The 22,566-nt window shown below is 46.1% G+C and overlaps 1 protein-coding gene across 4 annotated transcripts in view; it reads left to right on the top strand.

Moving 5' to 3' along the window:
• Ezh1 (enhancer of zeste 1 polycomb repressive complex 2 subunit) overlaps positions 1 to 22,548 on the top strand; it is a 36,238-nt gene extending 13,690 nt beyond the window's left edge. For 3 of the 4 annotated variants that reach the window (XM_028780446.1, XM_028780444.1, XM_028780445.1), the window contains 16 exons: positions 251 to 371; positions 3,412 to 3,588; positions 4,625 to 4,727; positions 5,169 to 5,332; positions 5,686 to 5,777; positions 10,371 to 10,551; positions 10,828 to 11,024; positions 12,868 to 12,959; positions 13,808 to 13,848; positions 14,411 to 14,536; positions 17,879 to 18,057; positions 18,567 to 18,662; positions 19,002 to 19,083; positions 19,744 to 19,824; positions 20,239 to 20,323; positions 20,544 to 22,548. In XM_028780446.1, the coding sequence (XP_028636279.1) occupies positions 251 to 371; positions 3,412 to 3,588; positions 4,625 to 4,727; positions 5,169 to 5,332; positions 5,686 to 5,777; positions 10,371 to 10,551; positions 10,828 to 11,024; positions 12,868 to 12,959; positions 13,808 to 13,848; positions 14,411 to 14,536; positions 17,879 to 18,057; positions 18,567 to 18,662; positions 19,002 to 19,083; positions 19,744 to 19,824; positions 20,239 to 20,323; positions 20,544 to 20,604 (1,878 nt within the window). In that variant the 3' untranslated portion in view covers positions 20,605 to 22,548. Of the gene's footprint in view, positions 1 to 250; positions 372 to 3,411; positions 3,589 to 4,624; positions 4,728 to 5,168; positions 5,333 to 5,685; positions 5,778 to 10,370; positions 10,552 to 10,827; positions 11,025 to 12,867; positions 12,960 to 13,807; positions 13,849 to 14,410; positions 14,537 to 17,878; positions 18,058 to 18,451; positions 18,533 to 18,566; positions 18,663 to 19,001; positions 19,084 to 19,743; positions 19,825 to 20,238; positions 20,324 to 20,543 lie in introns of those variants that run through there. The other variant, XM_028780447.1, reaches the window with a different exon arrangement.
• The last annotated feature ends 18 nt before the right edge of the window (positions 22,549 to 22,566 follow it).

Below are 22,566 nucleotides of genomic sequence, written 5' to 3'. Positions count from 1 at the left end.
AAACATTTAGTGGTTACTATTGACTAAACTTGTTTTTTCCCCTTAAAAGTACTGTTGCCCCCTTTCATTTAAGGTTTGTTGGCAAAACAGAATGGATAGTCCTTAAAAGGTGTAAAGGAAAGTTTGTGTCCATAGAGATTTTTTTCAGTAGACTCAGGCCAAATGAAAGACCAGCACAGCAAATGTTCCATTGGATAGGAAAGAGGAGAGACAGGATGGCTCATGGGGTAAATCCATCTGGCTTTTACAGGTGGAGGATGAGACAGTTTTGTGCAATATTCCCTACATGGGTGACGAAGTGAAGGAAGAAGATGAGACTTTCATCGAGGAGCTGATCAATAACTATGATGGCAAAGTCCACGGGGAAGAAGGTAGTGACCCTGGGCTAGCTCACTGCAAGAGGGCTTCGCTAGCACACTGCTGCTTTTGTTCTGTCCCATCCCTACGGTGCATGCTAAAGAATATTTCATGTGATGATGTGACTTAGGATTAGAATTTTATATTACAAAAGAAGCTGGGACACAAGAATTGCCTGGTAATCAGTGGCTAGGAAAGTGTTTATTGAACAGGTGAATTTAATCTTTGACATTTTCTGTAAATACATCAGAGGCCATTTTTGATTTTCATTTCTCTTTCTCAGAGAACATATTACTTTGATCCAGGTTTCTTCTGGACTTCTTAGAAACTGGCTTAAATATTCCTATTGTATAAAAGCAAAGCATTTGAACTGAGTTGTAATTTTTTTTTAATTCTTTTTAGAATTATTCTTCTTTCTTCTTCTCCTGAGAATTCTTCTTCTTTCTTCTATGTGTATGATTGTTTTACCTGCACAGATGTCTGTGCACCATGTGTCTGCAGTGCCCAAGGAGGTCAAAGGAGGGCGGTGGATCTCTTTGGGCCTCAAGTTCCAGAAGGTTGTGAGCAGCCCTCTGGGTGCTGGGACTGGGTGGGATGGGTTGGTCCTCTTAACCTCTGAATGGTTTCTCCAGCCCCCCTATTGTAATTTAAAACAAAAAACATTTATTTGAGGGAATGCAGTCCATATATGCCACAGTATGGGGATGGAAGTCAGAGAGTTAATTCTCTTCTTCCACCATGAGTGTGCAAAGAATTGAACTCAGGTCACCAAGTTTGGCAGCAAGTGCCTTTACCCAATGAGCCATATTGCCAGGTCTTAGTTTTAATTCTAGAAAAGGTTATCAATGAATAAAAAGTAGGAAGAGGTGATAGGTGTGGCGGCACACACTTTTAGGCAGAGACAAGAGAATCTCTGAGTTTGTGGACAGCTAGGGTTACACAGGGAAACCTTATCTTGAAGAATTTTTTTAAAAAGATTTATTTATTGCATGTATGTGATTATGCTGTCTCTGTCTTCAGACACACCGTAAAAGTGCACTTGATCCCATTACAGATGGTTATGAGCCATCATGTGGTTGCTGGGAATTGAACTCAGGACCTGTGGGAGCGACTCTTAGCCCCTGAGCCATTTCCAGCTCTATCTTGAAGAATTAAAAAAAAAAAAAAGTAGGAAGGGGACCTGGGCATGGTGGTGTACCCTTATAGTACCAGGAACTCTGGAGGCCAGGGCAGGGGGATTCAAAGGTTGTTTAAGGCCAAAGAGGAAGTTCAATGCCAGACTAGGCAATCTAGTGAGACCTTGTCTCAAATATGAAAGAGGACTAGTGATATAGCTCAATGAGAGAGTGCAAGCCTCGCCTGTCCACAGTCCTGAGCTCAGTGGGCAGAAGAGGGACTCCCCATGCATATGCCAGCCAATAGCCCTGCCTACCCCACACGGTTGCTAACATTCAAAAATACATCTACAGCACCCTCTAGTGTTCAAAGGCATTATTTCAAGTTGCAGTATAACCAAATGAACTATTTTAATGTTGATTAAGAGAACTCACTATTGAGATGTTAGCACAAAGCCGAGTGGTTTTTCACTTGATCGTTATTTTTCTGTCTTGCTTGTGGTTGTTGGCATACCTTTGTTGTTTCTGTTTGATGTTGGAGAGAGAGTTTGCGTGAGCCCTGGCTGTCTTAGAGCTCACATTGTAGACCAGGCTCCCCTGTCTTTTTTGTTGTTGTGTGTGTGGGGGGGTGGGGGGGATTGAGACAGGGTTTCTCTGTGTAGGCCTGGCTGTCCTGGAACTCACTCTGTAGACCAGGCTGGCTTCAAACTCAGAAATCCACCTGCCTCTGCCTCCCAAGTGCTGGGATTAAAGGCGTGCACCACCACTGCCCAGCTCGCCTGTCTTTCAAATGCTGGGATTAAAGGTTTGTGTCACCATGCTGGGCTTGCTGTTGAGATTTTTGAACAGCAAATCCAGTGTTAATAGTGACCACAGAAATGGAATATTCTAATAAGGATAAAGTCTATAGCTTGTTAACTGTTAACAGTTGTTATAGTTAATCAAATGATGTGTTATGCCCTTTACTCAGGGGTGAGTGTAAAAAGCCTACCTTGTCTTTTTTTTTTCTTTTTTTGAGACTGGTTTCACTATATAGCTTTGATTGTCCCAGAACTCACTATATAGACTAGCCTCAAACTCAGAGATCCGCCTGCCTCTGCCTCCCAAGTGCTGGGATTAAAGGTGTGTGCCACCACATCTGGTAAGACACTGTGTTTTTTAAAAAAATGTCCATTAGTGTTTTGTATGTGTGTATGTATATGTATGTGTGTGTGTGTGTGTGTGTGTGTGTGTGTGTGTGTGTATGTATGTATGTATGTATGTTTGGGTAAGAGTATTGGGTCCCCTGGAACTGGAGTTACAGATAGTTGTGAGCTGTTATGTTGTAGTGGCCTGAGCTGCCCCACGTTCGGGGGTCACCCTATATCTGCCTGAGCTGCTGCTTCAATTTGTGGCTCAGGGTCTAGCAAGAGAGAGAGTGGGGACAGAGGGACAAGAGACTCGAAGAATGGAGACGAGACAGAGTCTGTTCTATTCTCTCTTCAAGTCTCTCCTTAAATCTCTCCTTTTGTCTCACCTTTATTGAAAGGAAATCATGGGTATATATAAACACAAGCAGGGGAACACAACTGAAGACACTTTACCACGTGCACCCTGCAGCTGGGGGCAATAAACGACAAAACAAGATATGTAAGAAAAGCAAGATAATTATCAGAGTGTGCTCAGATGTTGTAGGCTTTTGAAAACAAGTCTCTTGTCAGAGTATATGGCTCAAGATGGCTGCAAAGATGATAGCTTCTTTCTGCTCAGAGGCGGCTCCCAACATTATGTGAGTGCTGGGAATTGAACATAGGTCCTCTGGAAGAGCTGTCAGTGATCTTAACCACTGGGCTATCTCTCCAGTTTCAAGACCTTGTTTTAAGGGGCTGGGGGACCCTACGTACAAAGATGAGTGGAGGGTGAGACCACCACTGCTCACTTTCCTACTCCTTGTGTCTAGAGATGATCCCTGGATCTGTGCTGATCAGTGATGCTGTGTTTCTGGAGTTGGTCGATGCCCTCAATCAGTACTCAGATGAGGAGGACGATGGGCACAATGACACCTCCGATGGAAAGCAAGATGACAGCAAAGAGGACCTGCCGGTAACAAGAAAGCGGAAACGCCTTGCTATGGAAGGTGCATAACCCTGCTTCCGCGGACTGTTTTGAAATTGACAAGGACAGGGAAGAAGGGAAAACTTGAGCAGTGTATTATTCTTTCAAAAACATGTTTCTCAGTGGTCTACTTAAAAGAAAAACATGCTCATTAACTGATAGCTTCAGCTGACTGAACTAGCTGAAGACTAGAGTAGAAAAACTTCTAGAATAATCACTGCTATTAGTTTCTAATTCTGTGTTTGGAAAATCTGGGAAGATTTATAAAGGAGAAAATAAGATTACACTTCAATCTTGCTACATAGGAATAATCTGATTATTTCTTGTAGATTTTAAATTGTACATATATAAATCAGCATGCTCATACAAAATTGAGATCATGTGGGTGTGTGGTACAAACTTTTATCTTCTTAATTTAATTTTATAAATATTTTCCAAGTCACTAGTATTTAATTCAATATTACAGGGCTGAGGCGATTGCTCGGTGGTTAAAGTCTTGCTCTACAAGCATGAGGGCAGGAGTCCAGGTACCCAGCACCCATGAAGATGCAGGATGGGTGTTGTAGCCTGTCTGTAATTACAGCTTTAGAAGGTGCAGAACAGGGATCCCCAAGACAAGATGACTGGCGAGACTAGTCATGTTGGCAAACTCAGCCAGTGAATAAGGTGGAAGAGGAGTGGAGGAAGATGATTCTAGACATCAACCTCAGGACCTCACACATGTGGGCATGCATGCCCACATGTGCCACATACATGACAAGCACATAAGAATGGGCAAAGAAGGAACTGCTGAATTTCCAAATTGTACATTAATTGTATGTCCAGAAACAGTGTCTCTCTTCCTGTAAAAGAGTCCCAGGGTCCGTCCTGTTCTTCAGCACCAGTGTTAATGGTGGGATCGTCTGTCTTAACTTCCAAGAGACTCTTGTCCTCCTCTTGATGGTTCTCACAGGGCCCGCAGACTTTGCTCCCACTGTAGCTGAGGTCTGATGAGCACAGCAGCTCCTGTCACTCTGCTGCAGCCAACACTCAGGAGTTCACTGTCATTTCCCATTCAGGCAACAAAAAGAGTTCCAAGAAGCAGTTTCCAAATGACATGATCTTCAGTGCCATTGCTTCCATGTTCCCTGAGAATGGTGTCCCAGATGACATGAAGGAGAGGTAGGAAAAGCCACTCCACCCAGGCTGCACCCAGGGCTTGTGAACAGATTCTTATCCTAGCCCATTTTTTGATTAATAAAAAGCCCTGTTGTGTGTCATGATTTGCCCACAGTTCTGACATTCTTGCCTAGTTACGGCTGAATGTCCCTTGTCATATTAGAGTTTATTCTCTATACTGCTTTGATGACATCTGGGCAGAAAACTTGCTTTATCCTTCTGGGTAGTTATACCAGCACTGAACTTACCAAGCCATCTTCTCCTTACTTGATACTATGGCCAGCCCTGCAGAATTACGATGGCATGTCCACTTAGTTGCTTACCATCTCCTGACCCACCAGGCCTATGAGAACCACCCATCCTCCCTTGGCACGCCATGCCTGGGTGGCAGTTCCTGTGGCTACAGTGGAGTTTCCTCAAGAGGAATTTTCTCTTTTCTTGCAGGTATCGAGAGCTGACAGAGATGTCAGACCCCAACGCACTTCCCCCTCAGTGCACCCCCAACATCGACGGCCCCAATGCTAAGTCAGTGCAGCGGGAGCAGTCTCTGCACTCCTTCCACACCCTTTTCTGCCGGCGCTGTTTTAAATACGACTGCTTCCTTCACCGTGAGTGGGGCTGCTCTGTGCCCAACTCCTTCCCTGTGTTTTGCTTTACTGTGTGGAGTTTCCAGTTCCTGCTCCTGTGAGGGCTTTGCAATGGGCCAGTTCTGTTTTATTTGCTCAGTGATATTGTGATGTGGTTTACATGATAGGTACAACCTAATTAAGCACTGTGGTTGTCCCTTGGGGCCTCCTGTCTTTGAAAGGATTGTATAGATACCAGAACTAAATTTTCTATACCCTGCAGGTTGCCTTTTCTGTGGAATGTGACACCTGCCATAGCTCCCTAACTAGTTTTCCTGTCCCTCTTATGTCCAGAGGATAAAGCCTGGGAAACACCACAACCTCTTGTTTTCCAGCTTTCCATGCCACCCCTAATGTATACAAACGCAAGAACAAGGAGATCAAGATCGAGCCGGAACCGTGCGGCACAGACTGCTTCCTTTTGCTGGTAGGTTCCTAAGCTGTTCTGGCTTTGTTAACTCTGTTTAAAGTTGAGCAGGAAGTGGTCCTTGAAATGAGTCAGCCCACAGCACTGCAGAGGCTCTCCAGACATGGAGAATGGATTTAGTCTTTCTTTTGGGGTGATGGGGTAAGATTCAATGAACAGTAGTAAAGGATTTTCTGCTCTAAATCTCATCGACTTAAACTTCAGATTCTGAGACGGCTGTTCCGTTTAGAGCAAAGAGGGTGCCTGTGTGCTGGCGCTAGAGTATGTGGGTGTGGCCCCCACACCATCAGAGAAGATATTAGAGCAAAGTGTGTGTGTGTGGATATGTATGTCTTATATATACTGTCTTCTACACAAAAGCCAATAATTTGAAGATAAGAAAGAGTTGGTGGGGAGATTGTTTTTACTCAACAGCTGGCTGGCATCCTGAGGATACTGGTGGTGGTGGTGGGGTACCTTTAAGATCCCATCTCAATGGGTGTGATGGCTCATGCCTTTAATTCCAGCACTCAGGAGACAGGCATGTGGATTTCTGAGTTAGAGGCCAGCCTGGTCTATGGAGTGAGTTCCAGGACTGCCAGGACTACACAGAGAAACCTTGTCTTGAGAAATCTAGGAAAAAAAAAAAAATCTCAAGAGAACTCAGGAACATAAAGGGCTTCTAGGGAGGAACAGAAGGCACGGGCAGGATGGCTGTCTGCCAGTGAGGATCTTCGTCCTTCAGGCAGGGTTCTCCTTTTGTTCTCTGACTCGAACATCTCAGTGGTCCTCAGCCTCCTCTGTAAACCATACAGTTAGTTACTTAGGGAGATATATCACTTCTAACCTTCAGAGTAACCTTCACCGTGGTCTCTGAGCCGACCCACAGTACTGGACAGTAAGGAGTTCCTATGTCCTCATTATCTGGTACTCTGTATTCTGTACGTGATTAGTTAGCTCTTAATATCTTAGTCATCTGATGCCCGGCTCATTCGGATTTAGAATTGGGCAAAGGAAGATGATGTAACTGTAGGGGGCAAAGACAAAGGGAAGTACAAGGAACTGCCCAGGACAACTGCTAAGGGGCCATCATTCATTTTTCTGCCAGCATTTCATTCATTCTGGCTACTCAGTGCTAAATCGGAGAAAAGATGGCGGATTGGGGAATAGAAGGCTTTGACGTGGTCAAGTTTGTGATCCTTTGCTGAAGGGGTGGTCAGAACCTCATTGCTGTGTGTACAATACTGAAGATGGGCTTATTATTGTCAATATTAGGAGTGTTTGTTCTCATTTTAAAATGATGTCAAGGATAAGTCTAATTCTAGATGGTATCTGAGAAATGAACATAAAAGCCTTGTTGTTTTCTTTTATAACTGACTGTCCAAGGGCCAGCATTCTGAGAAGATAGAGATGGGGTTTCCGCCCGAGAGCCTCATCTCAGGACACTCAGAAGCACAGAGGCTGGTACTGGTGGGGAGCAGGAGCAGGAGATTGGGGGTGGGGTGCGCTGGTGCTGTGTGTGCTGAGTGGGATCTTGGTTGTCTGGGGCATGTGTCCTTTTCTCACTGACTGGCACATATCAGTGGAGCTTGATCTTCTGAGGCTGGTTTCTGTAGTTCTGTGGGCAGACAATTTTAATCATTTATTTTGAGCATTAGGTAAGGTGTGTCATAGCATATGTATAGAGGTCAGAGGACAACTTTTAGGAGTTGGTGGTTTTTCTCCTTCTGTGTGAGTCCTGGGAATCAAACTCAGGTCAGCCACAAGCACTTTTACCCACTGAGTCATCTGCCCAGACATACTGCTGTTAGACCCCAGTAATCTGTGTGGTTTGTGTGAGGTGATGCATAAAGCTGAAGGGTAATGCAGAATTTTATACATACTGATGTTATCTGAAGGCCATCAGATGTTCTTGGGTTCTATCAGTCTACAGCATAGATTATTTATTGCTTAAGATGTGACTTGTCTTTAGACTTCAGATGCTAGGCAGAGGAAAGGGAGGTAACTTTGGAAAGGGGTGGGGTAAAGTTCTTGTCCAGAGCAACTCCACAGGAGGGGCATTATTCAGCTATATATGTAATATCTTTTGCTCAGGCTGTGACAGCTCCCTGAGGTGGAAGATGTTAGGAGTTATAAAGGGCACATTTTGCAGAGTTTATTAATAAGTCAGTGCTTATAGCACTGTTCAGATTCGGGCCCTGATCTAAGTCTATAGTCCATGCTTTTAAAATTATTCCAGACCTTTCTCCCAACAGAAAGTCAACATTTAGCACCTCATTGACTCAAAAGGTCATCACTCTTTTCAGGGCCATCACTCTGAAAATCCTGTGTGTGTGTTTGTTCAACTTCAGATACCCATATGCACACATTTAAATGTGCTGGGCTATCTTCCCCCATTTTTATTTTTCTTTACGGACAGTGTCTTTAATCATAATAAGATGTCTGCTCTTCCCCCAAAAGCAAGCCTTCAGAATGGTAACCAGTAACTCAGTTGTTCTTATAAAAAGCTTCAGAAGAAGGCAAAAGACTGAAGAAAAACCAATGTTTATAGTTTCTTTAACTTATTTTCTATTTATAGTTCTGACAATTGAGTTTACAGCCACATGCATGCTAGGCAGGTGCTCTAACACTGAGCTAGTCTCAGAGGACTGACTTTTATATAAGAACCTTTGTTTTCAGAGCCTGAAATATAGTTCAGGCTCAAGATCTTGGTTCAGCCTCTCAGATACTGGGATTAATGTGTGCACCACCACCTGTCTGCGTCAGCTCTTTGTACATTTTTTTTAATGTACAAAGAAATGAAAGAGGCCTTCCTGCACTTGAAATATTTTCCCATCTTTATCCAGATATTCGTGGGGAGTTTGGTGCTGGGGATTAAAGCCAAGGTGTCATGCTTGCTAGATGCATCCCTTCCAGTGAGCCACATCCTGACTATCCACTTAGAGCTTGTTTTCAAATCACATTATCTAGTCAGAGACCATATTTGACTGTAAGATACTTTACTGTTTTACTTCAAACAATTCCATCATTCATTTCTTCTTGTTTGTTTGTTTGTTTGTTTGTTTTGAGACAAGGTCTCACTCTGCCTAGGAACTTATTCTGAAAAGTATACTGGCCTCAAACTCCCATAAGTCTGCCTGCCTCCGGCTCCCCAGTGCTGATGTCCAGCCCTCATTTCCTCCTTTTGGTAGTCCAGTCTTGTGAGATGATCCAAATTCTGGCTGTAGTTGTTTTCTCAGAGCATCACTGGCCTGTTCTTTGACCTAGGATTCTCAGAAGCAGCTCTGTGATTGGGTTTTATTTATGATAAAAGCAGTAGTTTGAGCTTGGATATATCTCCGTGCAAGAGTAATTGTCTACGTATACAAAGCCTTGATTCATTTTCCAGCACTGAAAAAAAGAGGAAGAGAGGCTGAGTATAATTCTCTGCACCTGGGAGATAAAGACAGGCAGATCTCTGAGTTTTAGGCTAGCCTGAGCAAATTCTAGGACAGCCAAGGCTACACAGAAAAAAACCCTATGTTGAAAAGCAAACCCGCTGGGCAGTGGTGGCACGCCTTTAATCCCAGCACTTGGGAGGCAGAGGCAGGTGGATTTCTGAGGCCAGCCTGGTCTACAGAGTGAGTTCCAGGACAGCCAGGGCTATACAGAGAAACCCTGTCTCGAAAAACCAAAAAAAAAAACCAAAAAACAAAAAAACAAAAAACAAAAAAAAAAACAAAAACGAAAAGCAAACCCCCCAGAAAAGAGGAAGAAAGTACACAGCATATAAACCACCAGTGCTGTGTGTTTGAGTGGAGGACGTGTGGTATCAGAGCCAATTAATTTCAAACAGTAGACTATTTTTGAGAAACAGGTAGACGTCTGTGGGAAGCAGTTGTGACCCAGCTGAGTTATAGTTTCTGCGTTCTTCTGTGTCTCATGGGATTTTAGGGAGAAGCTTCTTCTTTTTTTTTTTTTTTGATTGTTATTTATTTATTATATGTAAGTACACTGTAGCTGTCTTCAGACACCCCACAAGAGGGCATCAGATATCACTGCAGATGGTTGTGAGCCACCATGTGGTTGCTGGGAATTAAACACAGGACCTCTGGAAGAGCAGTCAGTGCTCTTAACCCCTGAGCCATCTCACCAGCCCTAGGGAGAAGCTTCTGAGTTAAACAGTGATTATGTTCTAATTCAAAGATTGCACATGTGTTAACTAAAACGGAAGCTTTGTGGTCGTGTGAACAAAGTGGCCTAGGGAAAGGAGCCCTGACTCCTGAATCCACTCTGGAACATGGAGCTACATTCCCTGAAGCAGGTTCCATCTTCTCTGACCCTTGGTTCATACGCAGGGAAAGTTCTCAAATCCCAGATGGCTAACACGTGAGAGAATTTCAGATACTTCTCAAAGCTGAAGATGTACAGATTATATCTTTTAAGCTTGTGGGGCGCTTTTTCTGTGAAAGAGGATGTTTCCATATTTTTGGGAATGCTTAATCACTGACATAATATGGTCACACTTACATGGTACAGACAAAAAGTATCATTGTAGAAAGCTTTATGACGGTGGCATCAACTTGGAGTCCCTGTGCCTATTCCTATTTCTTACCTGTAATGTGTTCACCACAGGAAGGAGCAAAGGAGTATGCCATGCTGCATAACCCTCGGTCCAAGTGCTCTGGGCGCCGCCGCCGAAGGCACCCAGTGGTCAGTGCTTCCTGTTCCAATACGTCAAACTCTGCTATAGCTGAGACTAAAGAAGGAGACAGTGATAGAGACACTGGCAATGACTGGGCCTCCAGTTCTTCAGGTAAACAGAAAATGTCCAGCTCCTGATCTCTTTAATATTCAAAACTTTTAAAAACTGTTAATTGCACACACACACACACACGCACACACTCTGGAACTATGTAGGCCAAGCTAACCTTAAACTTGTCCTGTTCCTGCCAACTCTGTTTGGATTACAGGAGTGTGCCCATGTACAGCTAACATTTCCATTCCTAAATGTTCTCCTTTTCAAATCAGAATGACATAGGAGCTACCAACAAACTGCATTCCACATGTTTGTGCTTTCTCCCTTGCTCAGAGGCTAACTCTCGCTGTCAGACCCCCACGAAACAGAAAGCTAGTCCAGCCCCACCTCAGCTCTGTGTTGTGGAAGCCCCCTCAGAGCCTGTGGAATGGACTGGAGCTGAAGAATCTCTTTTCCGAGTCTTCCATGGCACCTACTTCAACAACTTCTGCTCAATAGCCAGGCTTCTGGGGACAAAGACATGCAAACAGGTACTTCCTGAGAGCAACAGGGTGAATGTGGGTTTTTTCCTTACTGTTCATCTCCTCCACTGTCTTAGCAGGCTGGTTCTAGACAGAAACTGTCTTGTGAACCTCTCCTAGATCATGGAGAGGCCTTGATGGGGCCCCCCCCCCCCCCCCGGGGTCTGTCTGTGATTTTTTTTTTTCTTTGAGATAGGTCTGGCTGGTGTAGAGTAGAACTCACTATGTAGACTAGGTTGACATTGAACTCACAGAGATCCACCTGCTTCTGCTTCCCCAGTGCTGACATTAAAGGTGTGTGTGCCACCATGCCTAGCCCTTCTTCACATGCTGTATTCCAAGTTTCCTATCACTACGTTTTCTAATTGCTACTCCAGTACCTGGGTACCTGAAAATCCAGATGGACAACACCCACTGATGGTCCAGAGGCGGGAAAAGACTGCAGGCTGATAGATGGCTCTGCGGGTTCGATCCACAGGATCCACTCATTAGGGGAGAACCAACTGTTAAAGTAGCTCTCAGCCTCCACACTTACACTACCATACCCACACCTACACAAACATACACATGCATACACAATGAATAAATGAAATGCAATAAAATTCTTCTAAAGAAATGGCAGGGAGAAGAGGGTGCAGAACAGAGATGAGAGCCAGGTGCCTGGGCCAGTTTGCCCAGCAAGAAGGGAGCCCAATGCCGACACCCGGATCCCACAGCTCCCTGACTTCTGCAGGCTTGCATGGTTTCTTCCTAGGACCACATTGTAAGCATTACTAAGCCAGGTACTTCTGTAGGCGTTGGGAGCCTGTTTCATGCTCTGTCATGTGGGCTGCTGAGGAGAATGATGAGTGGAAGGGATTTACACTTTCATTTCAGAGTCCATATGTTTTTCCTTGTAACACAGATTCTTTTTTAAATTTTATTATTTTTATTACTGTGTGTGTCTGTGTGTGGTGTGTAAGTGTGCATATGCCATAGCATTTCTATGTAGGACAGATAATAGCTCTTGGTATTGGTCCTTTCCTTAAGCTGTAGGACTGAACGCAGGCCATCAGAGTTGCCTGGCCAGCGCTTTCTCCTGCTCAGCCGTCACATTGCCAGCCCACAGCACAGGTCCCTTAACCTAACCGTCTATAAAGTTAGATGTGCTTTTTTAAAAAAGGCAACTGGGCATGGTGGTGCACGCTTTTAATCCCAGCACTTGGGAGGCAGAGACAGGCAGTTCTCTGAGTTCCAGGCCAACCTAAGTCTATAGAGCTAGTTCTAGGATAGCCAGAGGACTATACAGGAAAACCCCATTTTGAAAACCAAACCAAGAGTTAAATACGTAAATAAAATATTTTTCTGATACTATTTATAGTTTTTGCAGGATATCAGAAGTAGCCTACTAGAGAATAAAGAAAAAGAGAGAGGGGACACTAGAAATGAATGCTCTAAAGGAAGGAGCATGTGGAAGAGGAGCCAGCTCTCCCTAACTGCTGCCCTGCTGGACAGCCAAGGCTCTGGTACCTTTCTACCAACAGAGGGAGCTAGTGCTTAGCCCAGTGACACCCTTCCCATCAGGCCTCACTCAGCCCCTGCAGAGCTACTCAGGCAGCTCACTGTGGCTTGGGAAGTGGTAGAGGAAAGCCAGGGTGATGGATGGCAGTGCCTGCTTCGTAGCTCTGCCTCCCGGGTCTAAGTAAATCTTCAGTGCCAGTGACCCCCAACCCCAGCCACATCCTGTCTCTACTAAAAAGATGCCCTGTTAGCAGCTAGCAAATTCCAGATTCTTAACAAGCCCAGCACCTGGCCCAGTCGCTTGCCTGGTCATCTCCAGAGATGTGACAAGTCCTATTCATTTCTCTTCCAGGTCTTTCAGTTTGCAGTCAAAGAATCACTTATCCTGAAGCTGCCAACAGATGAGCTCATGAACCCTGCACAGAAGAAGAAAAGAAAACACAGGCAAGGGTTAGACAAAGGACCCTGAAGGCTCCTCAGGTTATCTGTGCTCTGACCTCGTTGGGTTGACCCTTGCCTCCCCTTGGCCACTCACTGCACTGGGCAGAGCCTCTTACTGGGACACTCAGATAGAGCTGGTATCCTCAGGACTCCCTCAGGACCTGTGTGAGTAGGGCCAGCCCTTCCCTGTGCCCACACTGAGGACATGGCTGGCCTATGGCTCTGCACTGAGCTTATTTCCCCTTCCTCAGGTTTTGACCATCTTCCCCATTCTGCAGAGTGTGTTCCTGTCCTTTAACAATAGTGTTTTTCAGAGTTACATAGTGCTGTTATTGGTTGGAAGTTGAAAAAAAATAATAGTTGGGTCTGATCCTATTCTTTTAATCCCAGAGCTCAGGCAGATGGGCTTCTGTTTGTTCGAGGTTAGCCTAGTCTACATAGTGTCAGGCCAGGCAGAGCTATATGATGAGACCCTGTCTAAGAGATAAAAATCATCACTCTGATGACCAGGTGCCCTAGTGTATTACCAGACAAATAAAGGAGGTGGCTCTAGCTCTAGCTACGAAGGAAGTCTCTTATGCTCTTCTCTGTCAGCCTCTTCACTGGAGGCTTTCCATCTGCCATCTTAGAGTTCTGCGGGGCAAGGGAAGAAGTGTGAAGAGGGAGCAGTGGTAGTATGAGGCAGCTCTGTGACTTTGCTTTGTCTGGGTTTTTGTTATTTTGGTGTTTTGGGAGGAGGAGCCCCCTGTTAACCCAGTTACCTTACAGTTTTCAAGCTGCCCCTCGGAGCAGGACACTATCATGCGTGTTGAGAGGACCACAACTCAGACCTATCTTTCTTTTTCCCCTAGGTTGTGGGCCGCACACTGCAGGAAAATCCAGCTAAAGAAAGGTAAGTTCAGTGGAAGAAAGAGAAAGGTGGGGGATAGATCAGAATGGAGTGCATGCTTAGCATGTTCAGGGCCATGGGCTCCATCGTAGGCACCTTGCTCCTAGGAACACACACACACAGAGTTCAGATTAAGGCCTCACCCTGTGGTTATCACCCTGCTGCACCTGTAGCTCTCTTGTTGGCCCTAGCTGCTTCTACAGATTGCAGATTTCTTTGCAGCATCTCTAGGGCTGAGCCAATGACTACAGCCGAGATGCCATCTCAGAAGATAAACGTAAAGCCTTGTGGTCTCTGAGTTTCCTAATGTGCTGTTTGCCAGTTCCAGACCTCTTTTCATGTTTCGAGTAGCTGCCTTGTTATCTCAGGCCATCTCTACACCCTGCCCACAAAGCAGATACTCTGTTGTTTATGCACGGGGGGTCAGCTACATTATCAAGTGCTGAGTGTGTCCAGGGTCACGGTTGGGAAAAGCCAACTTCGACTTGAGGCGTTGGAACATTTGGGGGATAAGACATCAGTGTAGCCTGGTCGAAACAATGTCCTGCTCTGTTCTCTCTTTTAGATAACAATTCTACACAAGTGTATAACTACCAACCCTGTGACCACCCGGACCGTCCCTGTGACAGCACATGCCCCTGCATCATGACCCAGAACTTTTGTGAAAAGTTCTGTCAGTGCAGCCCAGACTGTAAGAACACCCTGCTTTCACCATCGTCTACCAAAGTGGTTGGCCTGGGAGTGCCCAGGCTCTTTTCTTCTGCCCCTTAGCTGCCTGCAGACTTGTCATAGCCCTTCAGGGAAGGAAGGGGTGAGCCCCCAAGTTGTGGGGGTTGGTCTGTTCTATTTTCTTATTTTTAATTTTAAAACTTTATTATTTTATGTATATGAGTGTTTTCCTTGCATGTATGTCTGTACTGTGGGGAATGCCTGTTGTTCAAGGAGGTCAGAAGAGAGAATAAGATCCCCTGGTACTGGAGTTAGACAGTTGTGAGACATCATGTGGGTGCTGGGAATCAATCTCAGGTCCTCTGGAAGAGCAGCCATTGCTCCTAGCTGCTGAACCATCTCTCCAACCCCTGTTCTACCCCAACTCTTAAACTCACAAAGTCTGAAAAGAACCCTAAACACTGGGTGGTGGTGGTACACATCTTTAGCCCCAGCACTCCAGAGGCAGAGGTAGGTGGCCCTCCCAAGTTTGAGGTCAGCCTGGTTTACAGAGTGAGTTTGAATTCCAGGACAACCAGAGCAACTGCGCAGGAAAACCCTGTCTCAAAACGCCCCCCACCACCAAAAGAAGTCTTTTCTCTCCTGCCCATCTCCTGCCTTCTTCTCTCTCCCTACCCACTCTGTATTTTCAAGCAATTTTCCTTTCTTCATCTCATAGGTAGCTGAGATTACAGATATGTGCCATCTTTCCTAGCTATGAACGTCATTTTTTAAGCCTTCAGGTGGAGATTCTGGAAGCAGGAACTAGACAGGATGCGTCTCCATCTTCGTAGGAAAGCTGAGAAGCAGGAGCTTTTGCACTCAGGGTCTCCTCTTCAGGATGATGGTTTTTAAAGTGTAGGGCCAGAGAGATGGCTCAGTGGTTAAAAACAATTTCTGCCCTTCTGGCAGACCTGAGTTTGGTTCCCAGCACCCATATCAGGCAATTTACAACCACCTGTGATTCTGACACCAGGAGATCTGATACCTTCTGTCCTTGGACATCCATGCACACTTGACATACACATACACATAAATAAAAATAAAAGCGAACAAAAAAGTTATGTGAGTTGAGTGTGGTAGTGTGTAACTGTAATTAGGTCTGGAACTCCACTGTGAGAGTCTGAGGCAGGAGGATCAGGGTTCAAGGCCAACCTGTGCTACTAAGGGAACTTTTCTTAACACCTACCACCTCCAGATTTGTTTAGGTAGAGACAGGAGCACCTACCTATAACCAACCCTTGCATTGGGAGAATGAACCCAGGTTAAAACCTGCCTCAAAAGAGAGAACAGGAGAGGGGAAAGAGGAGAAGAAAAAAGAGGGCTGTGAGGCTGTTCTCCAGGAAAAAGCAATAAAATGAACTAGCCAGGAAGCCTTGGTTAGATCCTGGAACCACGCGAGGAAAAGGAAAGAATGGATTCCTGTGCTGGCCTCTCACTTCCACATCTATACACGCACTAAGTCTGTAATTAAAGGGAAAAGTTTAAAGAAAAAGAATACATGCACAGACCTCTGGACTGACCTTGACCTCCTGCTCTCCAGCCCCTACCTCCCAGCTGCTGGGATTACAAGTGTGTACCGTCACACTGGACCCGTGCGGGTTCTTATGTCTGTAATAACTGCAGATTGACTGTTGGACTAGCTGTTGAATCTATGACCTGTGCTTGCTAGCCTTTGTCTATATACTCACCCCGGCTGAAGTAGCGCCTCCCCCCCATCCCCAGCATATATTAAGTGAGCAGGATAAAGAACATTGGTTTCAATATTTTCATATTAGCTGGAGTTTATTTTGTTGTTGTATTTTGTTTGTTTTGAGACAGGATCTTACTGGATGGCCTCAGACTCACAGAGATCTATATACCTGTCCTGCTTCCTAAGTGGTAGGATTAAAGGTGTGCACCACCATACTTAGCTGAGGAGTTTTAATATCTTGTAGGAGGGGCTAGGGTGGGTAAAAGTGCACACTGTTCTTATGGAACCCTAGATTGGTTCGTAGCATCCACACAGGCAGCTTACCAGAAAGTGTGACTTTAGCTCTGAGGATCTAATGCTGCCGTTTGGCTTCCAAGGGCTTTTGCACGCAGGTGCACATGCTCACCCAAAGATATAGAAAATTAAAATTAAGAATAAGTGTGTAGGGAGCTAAAGAGAGACAGCTCAAGTGGTTAAAAGCAGAGAGCCCGAGTTCTGTGTCCAGCACCCTCATAACCAACTATAACTCCACTCATGGAATCTGCTGCCTTCTGGCCTCTGTGGCTAATCATGCATGTGTTTCACATAGATACATGGATATACACATACATCAAATAAAAAATACATACATACATACATACATACATAGGTAAGAACATCTCTGGTAGGAGACAGGGTAGGTAGTGTCAGCAGAAAAATAGTTCTCCACTTCTTACCCACCTCACCTTTGCTCATTTCTCCTGCTTGTGGCCGAGCAGTAGATGGCAGCCTCTGGGTTTGCAGAGGGCAGTGCCTAGGCCTCTGTGCTGTGATTGTCACCTGACAAGGAACAGATAGTGATCTCAGCCACAGCAGATAAGAGCTAGTGCTGTTGAGGGCTGTGGGCAGCGGAGGACAGCCTAGAGCGGATGCGTTTGTTTCAGAAGATGATGCTTGTTTTGATGAGGAGGATTTACTGTGAAAAGCACTGATTTAATTTTCTTTAGGGTGATTGCCACCTTAATTCCAAATTCTGTCAACAAGGATAAGAGGGGGACCCTGTAGGAAATCTCCAGGTGGCACTTAATAGTCACACCTGCCATTTAGTCCGTTGGGAATTAGTTCTCTGTGTGTGTGTGTGTGTGTGTATCTGTATCTGTGTATCTGTGTAAGCATACATGTACAATGTGTATGCATGTGTAGACAGAGGTCAACCTTGGATGTCATTTGTGAGGAACCACCTACCTTGTTTTTCCTAGATGAGATCTCTCACTACAACTAAGGGCTTGCTCATTAGCTAGGTTGTCTGGCCAGTGAGCTCCAGGAATCCATCTGTCTGCACCTTCCTTGCACTGGGTTCTAAGCATAAGTGTTTCCATGCCTGACTTTTGTATGTGGGTTCTGTGGATCACATTCAATTTTTCATGTTGACATGGTGAGTACTTTACTGACTGAGCCATGTCCTGAGACCTGAAGGAGGCACTTCCTTGTCTAAGGGACAAGGCAGATGTTCGGGGGAAGGAACCTTCTGCCTGTTGTGCCAAGAGTCCTCAGACATGTTGCATTCACTTCTCTTCTGTCCCTGACCGAGTCTGACCTGCATCAGTGCAGGACGATTCCTAACCATCCCCATCTCCCCATCTCCCCACTCAGGCCAGAATCGTTTTCCTGGTTGTCGCTGTAAGACTCAGTGCAATACCAAGCAATGTCCATGCTATTTGGCAGTTCGTGAGTGTGACCCTGACTTGTGCCTCACCTGTGGGGCCTCAGAGCACTGGGACTGTAAGGTGGTGTCTTGCAAAAACTGCAGCATCCAGCGTGGCCTCAAAAAGGTGAGGTCTTTTCTTGGGTCAAGATCACAGTGGGAAAGAGGAAATATTCCCAGGTGTCATTGTTCCTTTGGCTCCTCAGAGGGGTTATATATAAAAGTGGTTGACATATTTTGTCAGTGGTCAAATTAATCTAATTTTCCATTATACCAAAAGGAACAGAGGGGTATGTACCATTCTGTTCCCCTGTGGTGTTGTGTTGAAGTCCAAGTCTCCACACATGGGAGGCCAGCACTTTACCTCCGGCCTCACAGCCCCACTGGTGCCTTCTACTGCCTACATTATGGCCCCAGAAGTCCCCAAGGAAGAGGAAGAAAGTATCCTATTTCCTTTACCATTTCCAGTTTTTGTTCTCACCCCCTCAAGAGCGAATGGTTTAGACCCTTTCTGTTTTCAGGTTCCCCTGACAGTTGGTAGTTCTTTCCACCTGCCCCCGGCACACACGTGCACATGAAGCACTCACACCCACTCACACCCGCCTGCCGTCTAAGGCTTGCCTCCCTCTCCCCCAGCACCTGCTGCTGGCCCCTTCCGATGTGGCCGGATGGGGCACCTTCATCAAGGAGTCTGTGCAGAAGAATGAATTCATTTCTGAATATTGTGGTGAGGTGAGTGTTCCAGGTTCAGCCCATGTTCTTACTGGGAAGGTACTGACAAGAAACTCTCTGACTTTCTGTGGGTTAGGCTTCTGTGAATTAATCTCTAAATAACTCAGCCCAGTTTTCATGTGGCCTCTCAGGGGATCCCACAGAACTGTTTGCAATCCTGAAACAAACCACTGTTTGTCAAGTGTTGGTGTCTGGCTCTCTCTTGCCTTCACCCTGGGCAGCTTTGGGTAGAGATGGAGCCAGCAGAGTCTTGCTCTCCTGTACTGACCCTTCCCAGTTCAGACAGTGTCATACCTTAAGCAGGCATGACATCCTCTTCTTCCTTGTTTACTCCTCCAGCTCATCTCTCAGGATGAGGCTGATCGACGAGGGAAGGTCTATGATAAATATATGTCCAGCTTCCTCTTCAACCTCAACAATGGTATGGCATGGCCTTCTCTACCAAGGGCAAGTCTTTACACTAAGCAACCTTTGCTGTGATCCAGGTTCAAATCAGCACTGAGTCTTTAAACAAATTCTTTAAACAGTGTTAAGCTGAGCTTGAAAGCCTTGTAGGCTCCGCTTCATTTCTGAGTTGGGTTTGGAATGGGAACAGTGGGCACTTCCACTTGAGAAGCTACCCTAACCAGTAGGTGGGAGGAGATCCAAAATTCAGAGGGCGGACCCACAGGGGATGTTCCCACATGAGGAGGCTATGCTCTGCCCATCTCCTGTTACTATTCTGGGCTTCATGTTCCCATTAGACTAAATTGTTTCTGTTACCTCTTAACTGATCCTAAACTAGATCTAAGGAAGTGGGGGCGGGGGTTGAAGCTAGGTACATTTCTCATGCCTATAATCCCAGCATTTGATAGGCTAGAACCATAAATTCAAGGGTAGCCTGAGCTACAGGAGTTCCTGTCTTCGACAAACTAAAATGGGCATAGTAGTACAGACCTGTAACTCTAGCACTAGGGAGGCTAAGGCATGGGGGATTACAGTTTACAGTAAGTTCTAGGCTGTCCTGTGCCACAGAGCTAGACCTTATACCACCTGTAGTTTCCTGGGACACTCATGATTTTCTTTGATTTATGTCATGTAGATTTTGTAGTGGATGCTACCCGGAAAGGAAACAAAATTCGCTTTGCAAACCATTCAGTGAACCCCAACTGTTATGCCAAAGGTGAGTGAGTCTTCAGGAGCCTAGGAAGTGGGTGGGCTGAATGAACTCGAGTCCTGTGATTTTTCTCCCTCATTGAATTTCTTTCATGACTGAGTTACCATTTTTTCCAAGGAGACTCTTGATGCCTGTCTGCCATCATTTTAGGCCTCTCCTTTCATACGCCTTTCTCACTGACAACATTAAAACTCTGTTCCCACAACCGTGATTTAGAGGTCACCATTTCCCCAAACTCACTGCCGCAATAGCAAAGCCAAAAGAAAGATAAGCACCTGCTGTCGTGACTGCATTCTATTTCCATTTGATCCTATTGGGAATTTGGAGAAAATCAGCCCAGAATTCTGAGTGCTGGCTTGCAGTGTGGAGTAACTAGGAAGGCTTTGAAGCCAGCCTAGGCGTGCCCTCTCCTCTCCACAGTGGTCATGGTGAACGGAGACCACCGCATTGGGATCTTTGCCAAGAGAGCGATTCAGGCTGGTGAAGAGCTCTTCTTTGATTATAGGTGAGGTGGTTGGGAAGGAGGCAGGAGTAACTGTCGGGAATTGCTTTGGGGCTTACAGCAGCTACAGTGGGTGGAGGAGAGGGTCTTTAATTACCATTGCTTGCCTCAGAACTAGGAACATTACAAATGGCTGCTGGAAATTGGGTGGAAGGGAAACAGGAGGGGACCCCATCTTGTCAATCACAGAGTAACCTGGTTCCTCCTCCCTGCCCTGGGATAGGTACAGCCAAGCTGATGCCCTCAAGTATGTGGGCATTGAGAGGGAAACGGACGTCTTCTAGCCCTCTGGGCCCCGTGCCAGTGCTGTGGTGGCAGCACTGTCATGGCTTCAGGCATACACCACTGCTGCTCCAGCTCCTGCAATGTCTTCCATGCTGAGAAACCCCACCCACTCCTGCATAACTAGGCCTCCACTCTATTCCAAGGGGACACACTGCCTCAGTGAGAGGGGAAACAGAGGCGGTGAAGACCTGCTCTCCCAGGAGAGTTCAGATGTGAGAAGCTGCACTTCCATGTCAGAGGAGGAGGTTGTGGGCTTGGGATGATATCAGTGCTTGATTTTTCCTCAGCTCCCAAGCTGTGGGCCCTCAGGAATCTACAGTGCTACCATTTTAGCTTTCTCAATCAAGAGTTCTTCTGTCAATGGCTGTCAGGCATTGCTAAGTGAAACCAGGTCCCTGGAGCCTACAGGTGCTCAAGGTTAAAGGTGAGCCTGGCAGGCATTGCAGACAGAACTCAGAGGGAGATGTGTCTCCATGACATCAAAGCAGAATTTAAGGATACAGGAGGGAAAGCTAAGTTTCCCCATCCTCTGGACATAGGGAGAGCCAGCTAGACCCTGGGAAAAGACTTATAGATTATGGTGGTAGTAGGGCATTCTCAGGCTCCCAGGAATGTGTGCCAGTGACCAGACTCCTTCCAAAGTTCTGGTTCAGTGGCAGCATGCCTACAGTGGCTGAGCGTGGGCTAAGCCTGGTTGGGAGTGAGTATTCTGGGTCAGTGAAGCCACAGGTGTCCTCAGGCCCTCCTTCCTCAGGCTTATCTGTGGAGCAGCTTCGCTTCTTTCTTCAGGGTAGCTGGCTCTTAATCTAGACTAGAGGGAGATGTTACTGGTCTGGTTTACCCCATCTGTAGTACCTGCTGTTGGTTGTGTTTACAGGTGGGTGAGGGGTGCTGTTGCTTGTTTAGGAGGGTGTCACAGTGCAGGGCAGACTGGCAAGCAGACCATCCTCCCTGGGATTCATAGAGAACAAAGCACTTTAACTCTCTTTTAGAAGGTTTGTAGATTGGAGTGGAGTTTGAGCCAAGGCCTCTGCCTGAATCCCACTTCTGGAGGAAGAGGAGAGTGGAAGATTCTTCAGTTCTATCTCATCTGAGAGGCAGGAGGAGCTGGCTTGACACAAGAACAAAAACTAGTCAGCATAGCTGCCTGGGGTCTGGTGTGCTGAGAACCAGGGGCATGTTCTGGAAAGGGCTTGGGCAGTGACAGCTGCCCTAGGTAGTGGTAGAATTGGGGCAGGCTTCTTGCTTCCAGGAGACCCAGAGCTCCTGTGGTCCTTGCTAACCATTCCCTTCTCCCACCAAAGAAACCAGGCTCCCTTCCACCACACCGCCTCTTAGAGCCTTGCATGGGACATATGTGCTTGTGCACATACACATTCCTTCACTACACTGGTAGGTCCATGTGTTCCTCACACTCAGTACACACCCCACAGCTCCTGCCAGTAGCCTCTCCCCACACACCAATTGGGCCAGTCCCTACCACAGTTCTGAAATTGACATCTGCCAGTGGTTTGTGTCTGTTGTATGTATCAGGGATACCCTCAAGCCTAATTGTAGGCGCTGAATTACTTACTCTGGGAAACCAGAGACAGGTGGAGGAGCGACTGGTCATGAGAATGCTTTAAAATGTGTTGGCTCCAAACTGACCGCGGCCTTCCCTCCGCAAGCATCACTGGCAGCCCCTCCTTCCGCAGTTCAGGCCAATAATACTTACGCTCCTCCAGCCGCTCATTCTTGGTTCCTACTGTCCTCTATTTTTAATGACGGGTTTCACCCCTCCTCTCCACTTCTGCCCCACATCATGTAAAATGATAAAGTGAGGTGCTGTGGACTGGTGGGGAACTGGCATACATGTGGCTTTATTGCCAGTGAATTTCTTGCACTTTAAAGTCCTGTGGCTTGTGACCTCGTATCTAATAAAGTGTTAGAGTCCATTTTGGCAAGTTGTGTCCTGCGTGCTT

The sequence above is a fragment of the Grammomys surdaster genome, unplaced genomic scaffold (genome assembly GCF_004785775.1).
Source record: "Grammomys surdaster isolate TR1022 unplaced genomic scaffold, NIH_TR_1.0 371, whole genome shotgun sequence".
NCBI lineage: Eukaryota > Metazoa > Chordata > Mammalia > Rodentia > Muridae > Grammomys > Grammomys surdaster.
Note: the sequence above shows the minus strand (reverse complement) of the source record. Positions and strands in the feature narration are given on the sequence as shown.